The 23,827-nt window shown below is 36.6% G+C and overlaps 1 protein-coding gene across 1 annotated transcript; it reads right to left on the bottom strand.

Annotated features, from left to right (window-relative positions):
* Positions 1 to 259: 259 nt before the first annotated feature.
* Positions 260 to 6,621, bottom strand: LOC134838981 (uncharacterized). The gene is made up of 6 exons (XM_063854354.1): positions 6,542 to 6,621; positions 6,416 to 6,473; positions 5,676 to 5,768; positions 3,876 to 4,073; positions 1,249 to 1,340; positions 260 to 430 (listed from the first exon to the last, which is right to left on the bottom strand). The coding sequence occupies exons 1-6, from the start codon at positions 6,566 to 6,568 to the stop codon at positions 260 to 262; spliced, it is 639 nt and encodes a 212-aa protein (XP_063710424.1). The 5' UTR covers positions 6,569 to 6,621.
* Between the last annotated feature and the right edge of the window lie 17,206 nt (positions 6,622 to 23,827).

Below are 23,827 nucleotides of genomic sequence, written 5' to 3'. Positions count from 1 at the left end.
AAAACGAAGAAAACAAAGTTAACTGATAACTCTATATATTTTATTATATTTTGGGAGTCAACTATACTTTTATCAGTGTAGTCGGAACATTCTGTGCTACTTGTACAACAACCGGCTATCTTTTTTTCTTTCATATAAATTGATCATATATATGTTTGGTTTAACCATCCCCAAAAACTATTCATATTAAATGAAATTTCTTTTTTAATTAACTGTGATTCCGTGGTCGAGCAGAAAAAAATCATCGAAAATTATATCATCAATGACGGTTGTGGAATGTGAAATTGATCCCTGATTTGTAGATGACTTCAATGTACGCTTTGACTACTGGAGGAGAGTCAAGAGAGGGAATGGAACTGGCCAGGACATTTTTGATGTCTTGCACTTGGACCGACTGGACTCTCAGATCCGGTTCCAGGGCTGATTTGACCTTAACTTGACAATTAAATAATACCACATTCCTCCAAAGTTCAGCGAGTTTCATGCCGGTGAACATGTTAATGACTGCTGTTTGTTATCTATACTCAGCAGGGGCGGATCTAGGATTTTATCGAGGGGGGGGGGGGGGTCGGATTTTCAAAAAAAAAAAATAGAAATTTTAGGCCTTTTTTAGGTCGACCAAATTGATTTTTCGAGCTCTCCCAAAGCCCTGAAAAGTTCGTGTTTTGGCCAAATTTTCAGCGCCGCTGAAAAACAGGCTAAAAAAGGCGTTTTTAGGCACTTTTTGGAAAATTTTGACGAAAAAATTGCCGTTTTTTGGCGCGCGCGCCGCTCCCTTCAAAATTAGTATATATTGGCGCCAAAGGCGCCTTAAGAAAAATTTTAGGGTCCGTCACCAAAATGGATTTTTCAAAATAGTACAAAGGGGGACCCCTTGGGTCGGCAGGAGGCCGAATCCCTGAGGGCAAGGGGCGTCCGCCCCCTCCACCTAAATCCGCCCCTGATACTCAGTACATAATTCAGATCGAATCCAATAAATGACAGTCGAAAGAACTTAAAATAGATTTCGATTGCAACACTACATTAGGCTTTGAAAAATTCCAGTACAAATGGAGCTTTTTCAAATACCAGAATTTCAAACAACCGGAAAGACTTCGATATTCACATTTTTATGAACCGACAGGTTTTTATTCTCGAATTTTTAGAAACACGTGTCTGAGGCAATCTGAAATTATCATCATTAGTTTGCTGATTTTGTCTTTTTTTCTATATTTTGAGGCCGGATTTTTTTTAAATACAATAATTTACCACTTCGACGATCAGATTTATGAGCAGTTCCTGCTTCATGGCTTGAACTTCCATTCCGAACGTCATCACAAGAGCCAGCTTGGCGTCGGGTCCTGGAAACAGTGATTCAATGCAAATCATCAATATATTAAGAACTAATTAAGCCCTCTGTAGTAGAGTAAAATAAAGCAATCCAGAATCTTGATGCTCGTTGTTTTATACAAGAGTTATTTCAGCAAAGCAGGCCGCTGAATACGGAGTCATACTAAATTGAATAATAATCAATAACTTAGGCCCATATCTTTCGTACAAGAACTGAATAAACACAGAGTTGAAGCGAAGCATCGCAATACTTGCGATACAACAAAACATTGCGTTAGAATAAAGTGAGTAGAAAAAGAGGGGAGAACGGGATTTTTCTAAAATTGAGTTGAAAAAAAAGGTTGAAAACAAATTTAGAAAAAAAAATCGATTACCGTGCCGTAACTAAGGGAAAAAATCTGGATAATCACCTGTTGAACGGAAAACAAACAATTGTCATAAAATATTTGGAACTAAAAAACTGAAAGTTTCACAAAGGGGCGGAGCTTCGCTTCGCAAATACTTGCGAGAACACGACAAAAAGCAGCTCTGTAAAGTGCAATAAGAAAAATTAGAAATAGGCCTCGAACTATTAAAAATTTGGCTGCCTCTGAGATTCGAACCAGCAACCTAGAGATTAAGAGTCTCACATACTAGCCACAAGAAAGCAGAAAACAGATGATATGAATATTCGGCTCCTTTCCACTCCTCCCCCCCCCCCCCACCTTTCAAAATATCGAGTTTTATATTCGTGTTTTGTGTTATTAAGGCTAAATGCATTAAGTTACGATGTAAAGTATGAAGAACAAATCTGTTCACAGTCGTCGATTAATTAAGCTTTTCATGACAACGTTAGTTAAGCTTTTCAAAATTGAATTTGAGAGGGGGGAACTGGAAAAGAGCCAAAATTTCCAATGCTACAAATCGTGATATTATAACAAAAGTACCACCAAATAAGAAAACATTTATAATGAACACTTTTATTTGCGAGTTAGGTAAGAAAAAAGAAGGTTCTTAATAATACACTGAGCTGATCGCAAGCGTAAAAAATTGGTCTCAAACCATACTCTTAGTCGCTCCTACTGAAATCAACTAGTAGTCGTACCTTTTTTCCGGACACTACTTTCCATTAACTTTATTGAACTCAATATCAATATCAAAATCAGGTTTGGCAGGATGGTTTTGAAAAAAGTCGAAAAATTTCCAGAAAACATTTAACAATTCGGAAAATGGACTTATCCTAAACCATACCTGCTTTTCTTCAAAAAACTAGGGGGCAGCCGTTGCGGCAGGGAGTATCTATACACTATGTTCTTTTGATTGAACCATTAACCTCACAATTGGCGGGGTAGCGTTTGAGAAAGGAAAACAGGTTTCAATTAAACTATCGAAATCTCAAAAACTTGACTGTTCCTAATTGATAACAATTTTTGAACAAAAAATATGGCATAGCTGCTTCTACAGAGAAGTTTCTAGCATGCTACTGTTTCCATTGAACCTATAATCGCAGAGCCACTTATACAAGGAAAATTCCCAATGCCAGTTATTTTGATTCATTTCTGCATCTGAGTTATGGCAGGGTAGTTTTCAAGGAAAATGAAAATAGAAAAAAAAAACCCAAGGACATTCGGCGTGGTAGTCTCTGAGAAAAAACTCAAAGAATATGAGTCAAAAATTCGCCCCGTTGAAATTTCCGAGGGCCGTTGAAAAAAATAGTGTAAAAACAGGCTAGGGAACTATGCAGTTACGCAATGTAGAAGCCCATTTCGATGAAACCAATTTTGAAAATCGGTGAAGCAGTTGTGAAAATATTTAGCGAAAAGTGAAAAAAAAATTTCCAAAGCCTCTCAAAAAAACATTCAAAAAATCCCATACATTTTCATAATCCTTTATTTTGTCCAACAGGAATATTTGGCTCTTAAAGTTATGCAGTATACGTTGTTTAAGCCGATGAAACATAAGCAGAAACTGTTTTGATAAAAAAAAGTCTGAAAAACTATTTAAAAAAAACAAAATCAAACCTGGTAAAATAACAAATTACATAAATTTCAATCATTGTAAACGTATTTATAATCAAAACAAAATTCATGCTTTACAATGTAAGCCGATAAACAACAGTACTAGAAAACATTATTTCCAGTTTTATAAAAACGGAAAATGATGCGACTAAAACTAGGCCGAAAACCAGTAATCCTAAAACATTGAAGAATTTGAAAAAATAATAATTACTGCCAAAAACGGATAACACTTATTTGCTTCCTAAATGAAGGTAGTTTTACTTGAATTTTCAAAAGTTGGAAATTTTGAAATTTACCATTTTAAGCATTCTGCGATCAAATTTATTTACTGGAAAAAAGTCTAGTACCTAATTCCAATAACCTTGCTTGTCGCAAGGGTAATAAAAAGAAGTGAAAACTTTAAATTTCAAGACAATCTAAGCTATAACACTTTTTAAAAATTAAATAATCGGTATTGACGACCCGATCTATTCAACCCGATTGAAAAGAGTGGATTGAGTGTATTTTCTATAACAGACAGGAATAGGGGTTAATTTGAAAAAATCTCACCTTTTGTTTCGGCAGCAACCACATTACTCCACGTGGCTCCATTTCCAGGTACCGAAAGAATGGGTCTCACTCGGAACACGTACACAGTGTCCCCAACCAAGTTAGAGACTACCCTGGATCGAGTAGATGAGTCATAGAGGGCCTCTCTCACACTGGAGTTGTCGAAGAATGGTTTGTCGTCATATTGCAACTCAAAACCTGTAAAATAGCCAATCGGAAGTGCTACAATTGAAAGAATTAACATGAATGCTTGCTTCAGATTCCGACTACTAGACGGGAAGTCTCTCAAACAGGAAGGAAAGAGCACTCGTATAATATTTCAGCCAATCAGAACTCAGTATTAGACTTCGAAACAAAATAACTGCCTGAAAAAATGCTGGTTAATCGCTAGCCTAATCATTTCGGAGCTGGACAAAGCAGTCGTCAATACAACGCGCTATAGAAAATTGGTAATACATTTCGCCTTAATTATTTCAAATTGCCTCAGAATTAAGCGGTTTTGGCTGAAACTTTCAAGTGACATCCAACTGACGATATTTTGTTTACAAACAACTCACTTCTATTCCCAGGAGCTCAAATTTTTTATAGTGTAGAAGGTAACATGACCTTTTATCAAGGACCAATGAGTAAAAATTCTTGATAGAAAGCAATTTCAGTGCAGTTGGCGAACACCCACTCACACCGTGAAGCGACAATTGGTCGAAAACGACAATTCGCAGGAGACAATAGATGGCCGACAGAGGAATAATAAATCAGTAGAAGGCTGGCATAGAGCTTTTCAAATTTCAGCTTGAGAATGAGTTGCGCTCATCCGAGCATCCATAAGTTTATTCAATTCATGCAAAAAGAGCACAACATGACCGAGAACAAAACTGCTCCAATTCAAGCATGAGAGTGTGAATAAATTGGCAAAATATGAAAAAATCCAATCTCGTTAGTCGAATTCCTTAAAAATTACCAAAACACTACTGATTTCTAAATCACGTGTTATATAATTTTTTGCAGTTTCATGAGAACTTGAATTGTTTCTGATCAAAGTTTTTCGTCGGTACTAATTGTCGCTTGGTGCAAATTGTCGCTCTCTACGAATCGTCGCTTTTTTTGTTCCGACTTTCGGAAACGGAAAACGAAATACTTATACTTGGGTTGGTTTTTTTTATTCTTTCAATTTCGGCGATCGAAATAGAAATTTTGGACAATTAATTTTTTTACCCCATTAAAAGAGATCGACTCCCTGAAATCAATTTTCAAAATTTTTTCCCTCCGATCAGTTGCCAGATTTTTGGGAGTTCGAAAATTGCCAATTTTGGCCATCCTCTGGACTTACTGATGCTCGCTATGAAGATTTTATTCACAATGCAGAAAACGTAACACGAATTATTTATGCGTGGCAAAAAATCCCGCACAAAAATTTTTTCCCAACTTAATTGAGGCTAGTTAATCGGTCTTATAAAGTTCGTACGACTCAAGATTTCATACTTGAGCTTTGATCTTCATTTTTCAAAATTTTCTTTTCACAAAAATTAAGCGATATGGATTAAGGGCAGTCGGAACATTCAGGGCTTTGCCCACACACATATCTGCGACAAATTAATATCAGGTATCGTACCCTATTTGAGTTTGTATTATTTTGATTATGAGCTAAAAAGAAACTTCAAAAAATATTGAATTTGAAATGAAAGTAATGTTAAGTTTTTCACGTCCATAGACTAGTTTTCGATTAACCCTACGAGAATAATTTGTTGATAGAACTAAGGCTTGGACTTAATTTCTGAATAACTTTGCTTTAATTGAACTTACCAACAATATTTGAGAAGAGAGATTCGGGTGCATTCAGTGTCCATGAAACGAGCAGAGAAGATTTGGAGATGCTCTTGATTTGTCCAATTTTCACTAGCCGACAAAATTGAAATTAAAAATGGGTTACATATAGCAGTAAGCAGGCAATTTAGTACCCAGACAGAGAGGCTATCAAGCAGGCAAATCGCTGAAAAATACTTTGCAGGCTATTTTAGCGGTTCAAAACCTACTATATTACTCTTCAAATAACTTAAAGCAACTCTCTTTTGGTGAAAATGCCTCGTATTGTAGTTATCATTCAAATTATCCATGAAAAATCAGTTTGAACTTAGCAAGATATGATCCATTTTTCTGAATAATCTAAAACCATTCAGTCTGCTCACTGACGAGTATGAATTGAAAAAGAAATCGCTGCCACAAATCATGGCAAAATTGGAAAGAAACAAAAATTCATTATCTAACCATTTTCGTCTGACCTGAATATTGAAATCATACGGGGGCGGTAAACTAAATTTATAGGCCACGAGGCAAAACCGTTAACTAAATATATTAATCAAACAATAGATAACAACAAATAATCTTTTTTGCCCAAAACGCTTCTCGTGGCAAAAAAAATGAGGTAAAACCCAGGTCAAAAATTCGAACTGCCTGAGCTTAAATAAAATTGCTTGTTTTTTTTTCAAAAAGCCGCCCCCTTCCCCAGAAATTTTTTTTTGTAAACGCCTAAGTTTCAAACCTACCGTTTATGCGCTCCAGGGGTAGATATTGTTGTTGCAAAGCATTCACGATGAAGACAGTCTTAAATTAAAATATTAAAGTTACTCACATAAACGGAAAAGCTTTTATTGTTGAGAATTTGATCTTACCAGAACGAAAAACTGGGTATTAAGCATTTCCTTAAGTTGAAACTGCTAATTCCGAAATAAAGTGCGGATTGATCCAGTGAATTTCTTTACAAACTAAGAAAAACATGAAAACCGTCAAAATTTATAAAAATCGACACCGTTTCCCAGTTAATTTACGATTTCATATCTAATTATGTGGCTGAGTAAGAAGCCAGTGTTTCACATTTTATTGTCCATAGAATCAACCTCCCCCCTCCTAGAATATCAAAACCTCCTAATTTTGAAAAAGAGCGTCTTAAGGAACCGCACCAAACTTCTATTCTATAAATTTTGAAGCCAAGTTTCAGAAAAATGAAGAGACAGTTTTTTGTTTGCATTGCAAAAAATGTGGTCTGCATTAGATAACGTAACTTTAAGCCAATTTAGGAGTTCAAGAAAAGTTTGTGCCCAATTTTGGCAAGATATTAATCAGAATAGATCCAAATTTGCGGGACCCCCTGCTAATTTTCTAATTTTAAGATCCCGCAAAACGCCTGCTTTAGCCAAAAATGTTGAACTGCCTTCATTTTTGACCCCTTCCCGCGCGAATTAAGCACTGCCGAGAAAACTATATCAAACTACAACTATGAACTGTAAATCGCATACAGATAAGAATAACAAATTTAGGACCGTTTCTGTGTCAGTCAAACTTTCAGAAAAGGGCAGAACAATTAAAAATTTCTCGATTTTGATATAAAAGGTGCTAAGCTGGTGCATTCATTGGTAAATTCAAATCCGATTTGATTCATAATCACCATAAAATGAGAACAATGAAAATTTATCTTTATCTTTCGAAAGGAGAGATGCTTATCGGTACAAAATTTCACTTAAAAGACAAATCGGAAGAACTTTGCAGTTCCGAAAAACTGTGCTAATCAAAAACTCTATTTTGAGAATTTATGTTACGAGTAAGTTAACTTTATATAATATCTCATCGATAAAAAAATCAAAATTTTCAATTAAGCTTGAAGAGGTGCTAGCACTACAGAATGCTCTGATTTTATTTATTTAAGCAAAAAATTTGAATTTTTAAAATTTTTTACAGATGATTTTCAGGTCAGTAAAAAGTGAATTGTTTTTTAACCTACAATAGCATAATAATATAACAAATGACTTTTTCAAAACCCACTGCAAAGTTCCAGTTTTTTCAAAAACTTTCAAGTTTCAAAACCCACTACAAAGTTTCAAAACCCACTTCAGACAAAATCATCATTTCGGTTAGCTTAGAACACACGGCTCCATTTACAGCTTTCTTGTGCCTCAGACTGAAAAAACTAGTTCCTAAATTGAAGAAAAAATCCTAATACAGCCTTCTTTACCACGAAAACTTGCCGACAATTCGTGGAACTTAACTAACTGCCTCATTACAGGAACAAACCGAGGCGACTTAAAATAAATTTTAAATTATTTTGAAGAAAAGCCATTGCTGTAGAAACTTACCGACAAAAATAAGCAGAAAGCAAAAAACCGACAGCTATAACTTTCCCAGCAGAAAACTTTCAAGTTCCAAAAAGTTTCAAAAATTTCAGCTCTGGTCCCTAATGATTAGAAGACAAGTTCCTTAACCATGCCATCTCTCAAATGAAAAATGAAGGCAGGAACAGTAGTACTGTCAACAAATTAAAATTATTATTTGGTACATTATCCCGAAAAAAGCACAAAAACACGTGACATTAAAACATTTTAACGAAAGTCCTAATAAAATGCGAACAAATTTAAGCCAGTTATAAACCACTTTATAAGCCAGTACAGAGAAATTAAAAAAAAAAACCACTCCCAACTTTTTTCATTATTTCTTTTGCATCTTCAAAAAAACGTATTTTCAAACAACAGCTAAACTTAACTGCAAAAACTGTGGCTCTAAATGAGGCTTCGAAAATTCTTGCACCATTCTAACATCTACAATAACCTTAATACCGGACAAAAATTGTTCGAAATGCAAAATTTTCAAACTGTTTTTTCTCGGCACCGAGAAAACACTTTCAAAATTTGCAAATCTGATCGATTGAAAACCAGAAGTCCTTCAATAAGATTTATCAACGACCAACTCATTTAATTAGTTCTTGAATTTGATTTTGCGTATATAAAAAATAAGCAAATCTGAAGACAAAGTTCTTGCCTACTTTTTGTGGTCGGGTCGGAACAACAAAGATGCAGCAAGCCGAAAAAAAACATCCAATAAAATTTATTCGAAATTTTTTTTCATCTGACTAAAACTCAACTGATGAAACTCAGGAACCAAACATGTCACTAATAAAAAATTTTGAGAAGCATGCTAAAAATTTATTCAAAAAACATGTGTCCATTTAATTTTGGAAACCAAAGAAGCAAATTCAAATCACTGTATAAGCTTGTTTGAGCAAGTTTAATGTGGGGAAACCACGAAAGGAAATAAAGCGAAATGAAATTCATAAATACGCCAAAATCTAACCGAATACGGTTTCTCAAAATGGTATGATAGGTAGGTACTTAATCTAAGTACCTTTTCGGCGAAATCAATTGATTTACATACGCTATCTGCTTTGAAGGAACTGCTTGAAAAGACTAGCGTGAAAAAAGAAAACCACCCAAAAATTATATAAATGTTTCATCATTATTGTGTAAAAGCTCCGTTGTTTCAATTACTTTATATGTTAACTTTATTATACTTCGGTTGACTTAATATCCTCCGACATGCTTTTTGCTGAAAAAACCAATTTGCCTTTTAAAAAATTGACGGGAAAATTTTCATTTTATTTTCTAATACAAATGCTCTCACAAGTATAAGCACATAAGCAGATTGCACTCGCATACACTATTAATGAAAAAAAAACAATGAAAAAAGGAAAAAGTGTAATTTTCTGATTTGAAGATACTTTCACAAAAAAAAAAGAAAAAGCGATCTCTGAAACTACATAATCAAAGGAACTAGCGTGTAACGCACCTCCGGTGCTTCGAGTTTCTAACAATTCAAAAACTGCATATATTGGAAATAGGATCTGCATCTTTTGAGTGTACTCTGACAACACCCAATAACAGTGTTCATAATTTCAAATTTAAAAAGTTTTTTTTTCAAGTTTTTTTAATTCAAATTTTGAAAAACCATAAAATTTTGTGTTCATAAAATTTTTTATATCGAAATTCTTTAAAAATTTATAAAATGAATTAAAAAACGTCTCGGAAACTAAATGCAATTGTGCAGTTGCATTTAGACGCAAGATTTGCAACTCCTGAGAGTGCTCTTACAGTACCCAACTACAGCGTTGGAAATTTCGAACTTTGAAAAACTTATAACTTAAGTTTTCTCAAAAAATTTTTTGCAAAACAATACAAGACGTCATATCTCGAAAACTAGCAAGACTTGAGCAGTCACAATTGGAGCCTTACAACTCCTGATAGTTCTTGTAACTACAGAGTTAGGAAATTCAAACTTAACCAAAAAATTAAAGTTTAAGTTTTCTGAAACATTTTTGTAAAAATCACAAAAAATGTCATATCTGGAAAAGTACAAAATTTTGAGCACTCATTTTGAGCACTGACAGCCCCCAGCAACGAAGTTAAGAATTTTAAAGTTTTTGGAAAAATCACAAAATGTTATATCTCGAAAACTACAAGAATTTGAGCAGTCGAATTTGGCGGCTAAACACGCAACTCCTGGGAATACCCTGGAAGAGCCTCACCATAAAGATGAAACTTCAAATTTTGTGAATTTTTTAAATCCCGTTTCTTTGAACAATTTAAACTTAATACACTTAAAAAACTATAACTCATACACATTGCACCCCCAGTAACACACAACTTACATTGAATTCGTTTTATAAAGCAAGCATTGATTGTGTGAAAGTTACAAGAGCTAAGATATCTTTTTTAAGTTCTAAAATTTGAAGAAGTAAATCACGATCGACTGCTTACAACTTAACTCTAACTTAAAAATGACCTTAAACCTGTTTCATTTTGAGCTCTAAAAAAGACTTCAAGAATCCAGGTTAAAGCACATAACCAAATAAAAGATTGAACCTAAACCAACCAATTTTTATGAAAGAAAAAACTCGAGATACCAATAAAGCGTCTTCTTTTATTTGTGAACTTTATTAAACCGTTTTTCAACCAAGCACAACCTGTTTCATTTTAAATTTCGAGCTTACAAAATACAAAGTGGCAAAATATATTTTGAAAACTTTAAAATTGAAGAGAAACTTAGCTTAAATTGTTTTATTTAATTAACTCATCCTCAAACATGCCGCCACACACCCACGCACTGTTTATTACACCATAAGAATTTCAATCTAATCGTCGTAGTTTTGAGTCAAATTATTTCGCTACCCACGCTACTCGTTAACAGAAAATGGTTATTATCACGAATTGACCATCCCAACTTGGTCAAATTAGCTCCTCTTTCAACCATCATAAACTTGCAAAAAAGATCACAGGAAATAAAAATTTCGTTCCATTTCAAATGAATACGGGACATCAGAAGGCTTCAGCTTGTTAAAAAATTAGATAGCCTGTACCAATATCCTCAGCATCATTTAACAGATAGAGCTGGATTATACGCATAAAATTTTTAACACAAAGGCGAAGCTCAACTTCGCACCACTTGCGATGTTGAATTGAATGACTACTATAACTGAAAGCACTAATCAAAAACTGAACAAAAAAACCTTCAAAATCTTTTTTCTCAGAAATATCCTGTAACGAAATTATCAGCACCATTACAAACTTTCCAAGAAGCCTTGGAAATGCTAGAAAGAAAATGCTTAAGCCGACGATCAAGCCCAAACTGTTGGCAACATCGATGATCATGAGCAATTTAATCGATCAAAACGATGCCATTTTAGTTTGATTAGTTTTCTGAACACGGTTTTTACGTGTGGTAATCAATGAAAAACCAAAAAAAAAAAACACGTCAAAATGAGCAGTTTTAGGTTATTCGCTTAGTTCAGATTCGTTGACCGAAAAAGATATTGCCAACACAATAGGGCATTAGCTAAAAAAATAACCCTCCTATTTATTGAAATGAAAACTTCATCCCTCACCTCTCAGTGAACTGTTAAATTGGTAAAATGCCACTCGATTAATACTTTGATTCGCGTTCAAGGACAAACGAAGCAAAACAATAAATTCACGTATAAGATTACGAAGAAATACCGTCAAAAATAACACCAAAATCGATACTGATATGAATTTATATTGTTTTCAATATATAACACCAATAATTACAGGTTTAATTATCTTACTGCGTCAGTCATTTAAAACAGTTCCCATTGTAACTAGACTTCGATAGCCTTCAGTTTAGACAAATATTCCGACCCAGAGCATCAAGAACAAAAGTCCAACTCCAGTGAACAAGGAAGCAACTGTTGCGATCGTCATTTCTTTTTTAATCACTCGAGTATATTTGTTAGTTGTCACCTCGTAGACAAAGAACCATATGGTGAAAAACAGACCAATACTCATCAACAGCAACGTCAGATGCGGAAAGATGTTTGGATTCACTGGCGCTGTGAAACGAGACATCGAATGTACATCCATTTTCGTCTAAAATAAACATCATCAGACAGTTTCTAAGAGAGCAACTTGCCACAGTGCGTTAAAACATTTTATAAGATAATCGAAATATATAGACATTAACCATTCGTCGTGTAATCCGAAGCTGACGCGCAGCATAATCTTGCAGCAGAGAAACAGATTATACTCCAATGTTCCCACCAGAAGACCTGATTCTCTTGAAACTCTTTGACCAGTGGCAAAAAAACAATCACTTTGACCAGTGGCAAAAAACAGTTACATAGCAGTATTTAGACAACCGCGTAATCCTAATCAGACACGTCAGTATTTAGACAAATACTATTTTAACCAATCTTTATCGAGACAAGGAAGAAATTGATAAATAATTATGATTTATTTTGGATTATTTATGTCTTATCTCGATTCTGATTGGTTCATACAGTATTTGTCTAAATACTGACGAGTATGAAGACGCGGTTGTCTAAATACAGACCGCACTCCGCAAAAAACATAGTCCAGATTGTTTTTTAAACGCTATATCAGAACTTTAAGGACATGTCGTTCTTTTATTTCGCCTTCAAAGATTCTCTCAACACAAGCGTCTCAACTACTTACAGTTGACAGCGTCAGCCCAGTCTCTTGTTGGCAGCCTTCACATTACAATGTACGTTATCGCACCTTTTTCGACTCCTAACTATGAAAAATTAGTATCTAAGCACCCAAAACAGATTGATACAAATTCCCCAAACCCAGAATTTACCAACTTATTTCAAGGTGAACAAAGCAATCATGTTTTTTCCAAATGGGTCAGGAGCCGTTCGAACAAAACTGTTCCCCAAATTTTAGAAGACCTCATCAGTTAATCAAAAGGCAATACGGGTGTCAATTTCTTGAAAATGCTCACTAAGCTCCTGAACCTTATTGGAGGTAACGTTCCCGAGCCATTAAAACCTTTATTGGTAGAAAAATTTATCGCCCTCATAAAAAAAGATTGAGGCTTGCGACCATTTGCAATCGGAACCACGTTAATACAAATCGCATCTAATGGGTGGGAAGCAAAGCTATTGGAGGTCGACAAAATTTTATTGAGACTTTTCAGGTAGGTTGTGGTATTAAACAAGGAGCTGAAATTGCTATACACTCCTTTAGAAACTGGGAAAAAGGGTACATTACAGTATAAAAAAACCGGAAAAACACGAAAATTTAGTTTCATCGTTAAGATATGTTTTTAAGGCATTGTTTGAGGCAAGTGCAGCAGCTACCCTTCTGAATAGAAATAAGGAGTTTATGCCTGAAACACTGGCTGGCGTTCTTGCCCTAGGTCTTCAGCGCCAGAATTTTTTTCAGAAAACCAGCGGTTTCAGGTCCACAACGCGCGAGAGTTTCAATAGCGAATGACAGGAAGTGATGACTCAAAGCAATCTGAGAGTACTTTGAGTTTTTTCGACTCAGCAAGTTCTGCGGCGGTAGGACCATCTTCGCCGGCAATGTGGCGATAAGATTCTGCTTTCCTGTGAACGACGGTCAGATCCTGTGCTAGATGTCTACCTGACTCCCATGGCAGAAAAGAAACGCCGTCTGGTCTTTTACTGTCATCACCTTCCAGTCCAACCGGTTCAAGAGTGCTAGTTTAATCACACAGGCATAGGGTGTTGAAAACAATATTTTTTAACACCCTAAAAAAATTTCTGAAGGTGTTTTCAAAGCTTTTAGAAGCTTGATAGACTGTAGTGACAAATGGAATGGATTAATTCGATCAAAATTAGGTTGTATTGAAGGCTTAATTTCGCTCAAAAACGGAACTAAATTGAATCATGTTTTTTTAAATCGCCCGATGTTGTGCAATTCTACTCACTGCCCTTTCAGTAAACCGAGTTACTTCTTTCACGGAAATGCCATCATCATGCCGGAGGACGGATCAAAAGAGGTGACCACTCAGTTTCACCTCTGTTTGCTGATTTATTACAGACGCTAGAAAAGTGCTCCAATCCAAAGAAAACGTTTGCTTTTTAATTGATAGAAATCTAGCCGACGACTTCAAGATAGTGATCCGTTAGCTTGAAACCTATTCTCAAATGGGAAAAAAATTCTTGAACCTAGACACAGAACAAGTAAGAAATATTTTCTAGGACCGACCTCAAAAACGCTGTGCAAAACAATCTTGGTTCAATTTCAAAAGGTATCAGCAGTAATCAAAACCAAATCGAAGATTGAATTTACAACCTTAGGCTCCCTATTGGCGAATCCTTTCAAAATGATCTGCTTATTGAAAAAATTGCTGATTTGGAGAAAGTTCTGGAAGTTTTTGACAAATTGGATGCCCTCTATGGGTTTTAACACCTACTCTCGCTTTAGATTTATTATCATTATTATGAATAGATAGAATTAACAACTTATATATAAATATACAAGCTGGGGGTCACTTCTAAAAACAAGCACGGTGAAGTAAAGACCTTGAATGGCATGAAGAACAGTCACAATTATGTCATCAGCTGCAGCTAAAGTTCACTTCGCAAACTGCAGGGAGAAAGAACCATGCATTACGCAGGAGACGTGATCTCAGTCCAAAGGGGTCGAAGAGCGGAGTGCGGTCTGTATTTAGGCAACCGCGTATTCCTACTCGTCAATAAGCAGACAAATACTGTATTAACCAATCAGAATCGAGACATGGAAGAATTTTAAAAAATAAATATTTATTCCGAAAGTTAGCTTTCTCATCTCGATTCTGATTAGTTAATACAGTGTTTGTCTGCTTACTGACGAGTAGGAAAATGCAGTTTTCTAAATACTGCTACGTAACCAAGAAGTGCAAACTAGGAGCCACGATGTTAACTAGGCATCAGAGTGTCACGGATCTTGGACTCAACGGTGTGACATTCGACCAGAATGGACAAAATGCAATCTCTGCAGATTTCGAATTTTTAGCAGCGAGCCTTCCGAGTTGGTGATTTTGAAGGATTAAGAACGTTGTTCGAACGATTGAACAAAACGTGAAGGTTGAAGGATTCGGAAATTGCTAAATTTTAAATTTTCGAAGTGATTACGTAACATTTCTGAGAAACGTCAGAAACGGCCATTTTGGCAGAAAAGCTGAAAAGCGACAGAATAACGATAGTCGCACTGACGAAAACAACGAAGATTGTGATTGAAAAACAACAGAGAAAAACAGAAGGACGTTCCGAGTTGCAACTATTGTGTCGCTACAATAGTTGCAAGGCCGTTGCAGACAACGGTGAAGGGTGGAAGATAGCCTTCCGGATTACGAAGAAGTAAAGATTAACGAGCTTGATTCAGTGGATTCAAGAATCCGGAAGTTGTTGTTGTTGTTGTTGTTGTTGTGAATTTTCAGTAGGATACTGATGGGATGATATCCCCAAAGTTCTCAAAATTTTGTCCAGTTATTTCGGCACATGTTGCAGTCACAGAAGAGGACCCATGTGCACTTGTTTTGTTCTGAGAATTGATCGTCGAAAAACTTCCACATCGTCTGTATCAATCTTCGCTTTAAGCCTCGCATTTCTCGAAATTCAATTTTCTGATTTTGTCGGTTTATTAGACGGCACGTCCTGAATGTAAACTCTCCTCTAGCTTTTTCAGTTCTGGTCTTGTTTAGGTTGAACATTTCTTTCGTTCTTCCTGGATTTTCAATTTTTGCTGGGAGCTTAATGTGATCGTTTTCTTCATGCATGAATTTCGCCATCATCAGTAACTCGTTCAGCTGGAGAAACAACGCAAGAGGCAGGATGTTTAACAATCTCAGCTGCTCTGTATAGTCAGAATCGTTTCCCGTGATCCATTTTAAGACTTTCTTTTGGAACCTTTCTAATCTCCCTAAGTCGCTTCTCGAGATATTGCAAATAATTAGACCATACGTTAGAACAGGAAGTATTAAGGATTTGTACAGACCAAGTTTTATGCGCATTTTGACTTTGAATTCTAAGTTTCTGCGGATGCAATAGAACGTTTTATTCGCTTTCGACATTCTTGAGTCAATATGGGTTGTCCATGTTAAATGTTTGGACACATGTATTCCTAGATCCTTTATCACATTCGAGCTTTCCACTGCTGTTTCACGAAGAATGAATTCGTGTTGATTTCCTCTAAATTCGACTTTAAAACATTTGTCCAGTGCCAGACTCATCTTGTTTTTGTCTACCCAGTTTTCAACGCTTTTTAGGTCCTGCTGGATGTCCTTTGTGTCTACATTCACTGTTAGTAATTTTAGGTCGTCTGCAAAGATAAATGGGTCACTAAATTTCAATACTTCAGGAAGATCATTTATGAAGATACAGAAAAATAATGGACCAATCAACGATCCTTGTGGTACGCCACTTGTAATTTCTAAAGTTTCTGTTGAGAAATTGTCGGCACGAACAAATTGTTTCCTGTTGCTGAGATAGTCTGCGATTATTTCAAGGAAACTGCCTCCAACTCCAATGTTGCTCATTTTCTTTAGTAGTTCATAATGTGGGACTTTGTCGAATGCCTTAGAGAAGTCGGTATAGAATGCGATCACATGTTTTTCAGCGTTCTTGTCAATAGCTTCGTAGATTTCTTTCAAGAAAGATAACATGTTTGTAACAACTGAACGGTTTTTAACAAAACCGTGCTGACTTCTTGTGAGAAATTTAATGAAATGGTCATACAACGCTGGATACATGCATTTTTCTAGGAGTTTACTCATGATATTTAGGAGTGACACCGGCCGGTAGTTTTCCATTAGTCGTTTGTCACCTTTCTTGTAAATAGGCGACACAGCCGCAACTTTCCATTTATCTGGTATTTTCCTTACCCTCTTGATGTTTTTAAAAACGCAATGCAAAACTGTGGTCATTTCTCTGGCCGTTCGCTGGAAGAAAATTGGTGGGAATCCATCTGGGCCCCGCGATTTTGTTATGTCCAGCTCTGTTATAATTTGGTTCAAATATGTTTTTGAGATACTGAAGTTACTCAATATCGTGTTTTCGCACTTCATATCACTGAGGTTGAAGCTTGATTTGGGCGAAAAGACAGAGTGAAAATATTCATTCAAAAAGTTCACTTTTTCTTTGGCTTTAGTAACAGCTATTTCGTCCTTGATCATAGTCTTTGGGAGAGTTTCTGATTTTTTCAGACTCTTAAAGTGTTTGAAAATTAAATGTGTGTTACGAGTGGACATCAAATTTTCCTGATAGTTTACTCTATCTTCCTCTACTGCTTCTTCCACCATTTTATTTAGAGAAAGAATGAGATTTCTGCGGTAGCTTGTAGGTTTCAATTTGTATATTCTAGTTTGTGTTCGCAGTTTGTTCATGAGGTTTGAGGTACTTGGCGTAACCCATGGCGGAAGTGATTGGCGACGTCTCGTTCTTCTAGGCACATGTTGGTTTACCAAATTTTCCAAATAGTCGTAAAGTTCCTCGCACATTCTGTTGATGTTTGTGTGACATACTGGTGAGAAAGGCTCACTTAGTATTGATTTCTTGATTACGTTATAGTCCACGCTACCGAAGCTTCGAAAGTTTTCAATAGCGACTTTTACCTCATGGTGTGGACATTCAATTAGAATGCTGATTGCTTTGTGGTCGGAGCAATTGTAAATTTTTGAGAAATTTTCGTCAGGAGTCGCATGAATGTGACAATTTTTGAATAATGTAATGTCTAGGGTGTTTTTTCCACAAGTTGGAAAATCTATTGCCTGCTCGAACTGATGTTGCTCGATTAGTTCAATTATTGAGTTTTCTTCATTTTCCTTGCTACTATAGTCAATCCAGTTTGCATTTGGAAAATTTACATCTCCGCAAATAATTGTTGCAGTTGATTGATTTGATTTCTCGATTTCATTTAATATTTGTGCGAAGTCGCCTAGACAATAGCGATATTTGCTGCTCGAAGGTGGATTGTAAAAACAGCAGACAATAATTCGCTTATCGTTTATTTGGATGCTGCAAGTTAAACAACATTCAGGTTGCTTATTTGGCAATAATTTAGATGAAAGTGTTTGTTTCACTGCTATTAGTACTCCACCATGCAAATTTTGATCTTTGGCTGTTTGTCGTTCTGATCTATAAATACTGTATTCATTTAGCATTAGTTCAGATGATGCAATGTTTTCATTTAACCAAGTCTCGCAGAGACATATTATGTCATAGTTTGATGTTGCTATAGCATTTGCAAACTTCATTCGTCGTTCGAGATTTATGAGACTTCTTACATTCATTTGCAGGATGTTGAGAAAGCCTAGTCAAGCATCATCTGCTTGTTCTGCTTCTATCGTCTCTTTTTTCCCATCATTGAACAGCTCGAAATTCCTGATTTTGATTTTCTCCTTTGGGACTCCTTCGTCTAGAAGTTCTCTTCGTCTTTTTAAGCATAGGTTTTCCTTCCTCGCATCTTCTTTCGATAATGCTGGCAGAAGGTAAATTTCCTCATCTCGCAGCTCATCTCTTTTTTCGAAGCTCTTTGCCAGCACCAATCGTGCTTCATGTTCCGTTGACAGAGTTATTAATAAGGTTCTTGACTTGATGCGCTCTTTGCTGAATTTCCCTAGCCTTTTTATTTCTTCAATTTGTGGTTTAACTCCTAACTTTTTTAGTACCTCATGTACTTTTTCGGTTGTGGGGACAAAATTTTCGCCTTTTGATTTCTCGGGATTTTCTCTGATCCCCTGTATACGCAAGCTTTTATTGATATTATGATGTATTTTTTGTTTTACTTCTTTTCCAGCTCCTGGTTGAGCCTTCACATCTTTAACAGGTTTCACACTGAGTACATCTGCATAGCTTTTTTCCAGTTTTTCGCATGTGGTTTTTGTAGCGTTTTCGACTTTTTCATCAACCAATGCCGTCAGCCTTTTTTCCATATTTTCAAGACGTGCTTGTATTCCCTCACTCTCTTTTTCAATTTTCTTGTTCATTTGCATCATGGTCCTACACTTTATGAAGTTATCTCTTTCGTTATTAGTTACACATGTGTCGCATAGAAGCATTGCGTTTAAACCCAAGTCTTTTATGCCATTGATGGCGGTGTTAGTAAGACCAGTGCAGGTGCTCTCACGATGCATTTGAGCATTGCATGATACACAACTGAAACATATGTCCCTGGCATTTATGGGTTTTTTACACGTTTTGCAATTTTTAGTCATATTGGCGGATACAGAGAGAAGGAGAAAATGGTATAGAGAAAATTTATTTACAATTTGATCCAAGCCTGGACAATTAAGCCCAGTCCCGTCACGAATTGAAATTTAAATTTGATCCAAGCCTGGACAATTAAGCCCAGTCCCGTCACGAATTGAAATTTAAATTTGATCCAAGCCTGGACAATTAAGCCCAGTCCCGTCACAAATTGAAATTTAAACTCACAATTTATTTCTGTTCTCGTTTCCTTCGTGCTTCTCGTTGTTTTTTTGACGGTTTCTTTTTCTTCTTTATGATATCACTCAAGTTGCTATTGTTGTTTCGTATTATAGCTAAAGTTTTGATTTCAAGTGCGGTTTCCTGATGCAGTTCTCTGTATCCTTCGAGTAGATCTTTGTCCTGCTGTTTCGAATTCGAAATTATGTCTGTTGTAACTTGAACAACTGGTATCGGAAGTTTCTTTAGATCTTCAAGAATATAGGGTGCACCGTCTCTCTGACAATAGACAAGGCCTTCAATTCGAGGATGCGAATTGATTAGGGGTTTGATTTCTGATACTAGTTGATTGGCAGTAAGGGGAGTCCTTGGATTGAATGGATGTTTTGAAATCGAATTGTTTATTACGTCGTGCCAGATAATTACAGACTCGTTTCTGTTAATTTCGTCTCTCAAGATGTTTCGTACGATTTTATTCGATTTCGATTTGGGATGAAACGTTACTCCCTTGTAATGGATGACGTCTTCTTGCAGTTCCTCGTTTCCTCCTACTGATGCCCAATCTTCAAGTGCCAGATGTAATGAGCTCGCTCCAATAATCACAACCATGAAAAAGGGGTCACCACGGCTACCCCGCAAATCATTTAACCTGAAACTATTTAATAAGTTTATCACAACAATTAGGCTTTCGGAAGGGTTTCGGAACTGAAACTTTTATTCATTTATATAAACTTTTAGCTTCTTGTCATGTCCTGATTTGAATTTAATTAACAACTGGATCCATTTTGATAAGGATGAGAAGCTAGGAGTTGGGGGAAAGGGTTGATCCATCTTCGATGGAGATGATGATTTTTATCTACTGAGCTCGTTTTATCTACTGAAAAGCGTATAAAGCTCTGTTTAGACGTTAGCCAGTCGTCTTAGGACTTAGTTTTATTTTCCGTCGATATGTATCTTCCGGGCGAATGTTACATACATGTTTTTATGGCGCTCCTGGGTGGGCTTCTTTTTTAACATCATGACCGGCAGAACCGTTAACGAGCACTCCGCGCCGAGCGGATGCTCACATTAACGCCCTTAATAGGCCTAAACCGCCGGGGCGGAAGGGTAGTTCGGAACGCGGAAGCCTTCCGGATTACCGTGAATAGCTTTTTAACTTAGTTAAGACCGAAAATTCACGAATCAGGAAGGGTGGGGGGATCGGCCATTCCCTCGTTCCCTGAGAGGTTTGTGACCAAAAACACTTAAAGATATATATAAAACCAAACGAAAAGTAGTATAGTACCCAAGAAAAACAAAAAACATAAAAAATAACCGAAAAACCAAAAACAGTAAAAAAAGTTTAAAAAAATCAGTAGAAATCATCTCCCCAGACAAGATGTGATCCGACCCCCCTTTGTTGTTGATAGATATATTGTTGTTACAGGCAATTATATCAGTCAGGATCGTTACGATCAATTTTGTAGCCTGTTTGTGAGGCTTGTACTGTAGGGTTATTTGAGCATTTAAGCACGTTAATGATAAATTGCGCTCAATCCGGAAGGGTCAGCTGATTTGCGCTCAATTCGGAAGGGTCTTGGGAGAAGACTGATCCGGCAAGCAGTACAAGGAGCAACAAGAAGGCGCTCGACGGCAACAACAATCGACTGTTGGGTATCGTTAACAAGTTTTGTATCCCTTTTGGTACAAAAAGTAAGATAGTAATCTGTGGGGGGCTCGACAGTGCTGCACTGTAGTGACCCTTCACCGAACTGCGAATATCCGAGTTAACCACCTTAATTCGGATATTAAACAAACCCGGAGGGGTATAGTATTACTAATATTTTTACTATTATAGCCTATATTAATACTCTTATACCGTTTTTCAGTGAAAAACACAGAAAGTAGACCGGTTTTTAGGGTCAAAATAGCGATATTTTGATCCCCCCACAAGTCGCGATATTTTATGAAACGGAAAAAAGCGCTAAGGTAGTTTGTTACATCGTAACTGCACTACCATAATAGATAGAACCGGTTAAGTTTAGTTCGAAAGTGGTTGGAACTATTTTGGTACTGAAAACCGAAATTTCGTGATTTTTGAGAAAACGAAACACTATAAATTCAGAAAATTTTTTGAAATTTTTGAACTACAACAGTAAAAATAGTTGTTCCGACAACGTCCACTAGTGAATCTACAAGTTTTAAAACCCGCTACCAGAAAGCGTTCCGGGTTACAGAGAAATCGAGATTAACGTGTTTGATTTGGTGGATTCATCAATCCGGAGGGGTACAGGTAGTATAGTTTTTCTAAAATTTTTTCAACTAAAGCGTTTTAGATCGGGTTTTTTGCATTGAACTAGAAGAGTATAGGTCTTCTGAGCTCGGATCAATAAATTTTAGGTCAAAAGGACCAGGTTTGTGGAAAAAGTTAGGCGGAACCTATAATAGAGAAATTTCTTGACTTTAAGAAAAAAGACGTTTTGGCTAATAACTTTTCGACGACTGAACAGATCCAGTTGATCTTGGTACCAATAGATCAGAAATTAGCTGGACTTACTGATAGGGACAAAAGTTTTTCGAAAAAGTAAGCGTGAAAATTTTTTGAGGTTGTTTTTAGCAAATTCACCAATTTGGGAGGGTAGACCCTTCACGTTTTATAAATTTCTTTTAGAAAAGCCCTTATACCCCTACCAAAAGGTAATAGCGGTTGAATAAAGTATTTTTAGGCTGTGCTAGACGAAAAGGGAAGGCTAAAGGCACAGCAAAACCCTAATCGAGCCGAAGTTAGGCGAGCGATAAGACCCTTCACCGTTAGTGTGAATTGTCAAATAAGAGACTTAACTTCAATCCGGAGGGGTCTAGGAAAGGATCATATACCCTTCCCAGTTAATTCAAACAGCATAATAGCATCGGAGAACGTATCCGGAGGGGTATAGGTTGAAAAAAGGAAATCTCCGAAAAGCTACTTTTACAAAACCGGAGGGCTCCCAATCCGGAGGGGTCAAAAAAAATTTTCCAAATAAGGAGGGGTCCGAATCCGGAGGGGTCTTATAGTTGCTAATTCGGAGGGGTCCAAATCATGAGGGGTCTTATATTAACTAACTCAGAGGGGTCCCAATCCGGAAGGGTCTAGATTTTGTTAGTCCGGAAGGGTCCTATTTGTGCCAATCCGGAGGGGATTTAGGTAGGCGAAAGAAAGACTAAAGTGAGAGGTATTAGGTTATTAGCACACAGGCTAGGAATCAGTGACTGCACTGGTAACTTGCCTCTCAATAAGAACCAGACCAAAACAAAACAGGTCCGAACTCGGATATTCGCGACACTAAGTCTATATTAAAAAGAGCGTGATTCATTGGTGTGGATTGTAACATAATACGTTTTTGTGAAAAATGACTGCCCTGAGGATTTTAGTAGGTCTAGCTCGGGCAGTCCGAATGCAGATAGGTAACACAGTACTCGGTGGGTGCAATAGACGCCCACTTGAGAAAATTACTGCCTTCAAAGTTTTGTCTGTTTGGTGCAGCACCGAGCGGGGAAAGCTTTTTCTTTAAAAGACAAGTTCGACTATTGTACTGTGACCGACTAAAAGTACAAAACACATACGTTTTTTTATAGAGACATTCATACTCTGTCATTATATATATATATTTTTGTTCTTGATTTTAAGTCTACATAAACTGTGCTTGATTGGGTAGTGAGTACACTATCTTTTAGATTAACTGATAACATCATATTGTGCTAGTTTTCAAATCTTACGACCGATAATCGGTTAGTGGGAATAATTTTTATACAAACTGTACTCTGATAACATACAGGGATTCGTGGTAACTATTTAATAGAATCTTGTGAAATTTATTGTGTTGTGTCATTATTTTTGTTAATAAAACTATAAGGTCACTAGCAATCGAGTTAAGTGTATAGGCATTAAGAAGTGACAAATAGAGAATGTATCTAGACAAGTCAAGGATACTAAAACGAGGTAATAGCTCTAGAAAATTCATACCTGAAAAGCAAAGAAAAACGATGACCGATCCTTTTGTGGTCTGGATCAAGCGATCCCGGTCCGACAAAGGGGAGACGGTTTCAGGCAGAATGGTTGAAACGAGAAGTCAGAAGACCTCAGAAGAGCGTAAAGAACTGTTAGAAGTGGAGGTCAACACAGACCATGCCATGAACGACAACCAGGAAGTACATGGACTGGAAAGGAGAGGCAGAAGGCTGGCAAGTGAATCTACTCCGGTAGAACAAGGCCATGATTTTGCCACTTACTTCTCCGGGACATTGGATCGAGAAGAGATGTCGGAACTGTCCGACATCTCAACTGAAATAGCGGCAACTAGAAGATCTCCAACAGACAACACTATGATGGCAGGCGGAGTTGAGAAACAAACAACGTCATCATCGTTCTCAGAGAGAATGAGGAACACCTTCGGAAACATCTTTCCATTCACCATGGGAGGAGGCGCAG

Source organism: Symsagittifera roscoffensis, chromosome 2, assembly GCF_963678635.1.
Source record: "Symsagittifera roscoffensis chromosome 2, txSymRosc1.1, whole genome shotgun sequence".
Classification (NCBI taxonomy): domain Eukaryota; kingdom Metazoa; phylum Xenacoelomorpha; order Acoela; family Convolutidae; genus Symsagittifera; species Symsagittifera roscoffensis.
This window is presented reverse-complemented; position numbering and strand designations above follow the sequence as displayed.

Bases quoted from the DNA above. Each gene is read 5' to 3' on its own strand.
- LOC134838981 (XM_063854354.1), bottom strand. From the start codon at position 6,568: ATGCTTAATACCCAGTTTTTCGTTCTG. The intron at 6,474-6,541 runs GTAAGATCAAAT...TTTTAATTTAAG, and splicing joins ATACCCAGTTTTTCGTTCTG to ACTGTCTTCATCGTGAATGC. The intron at 1,341-3,875 runs GTGAGATTTTTT...CACTGTTTCCAG, and splicing joins GGTTGCTGCCGAAACAAAAG to GACCCGACGCCAAGCTGGCT.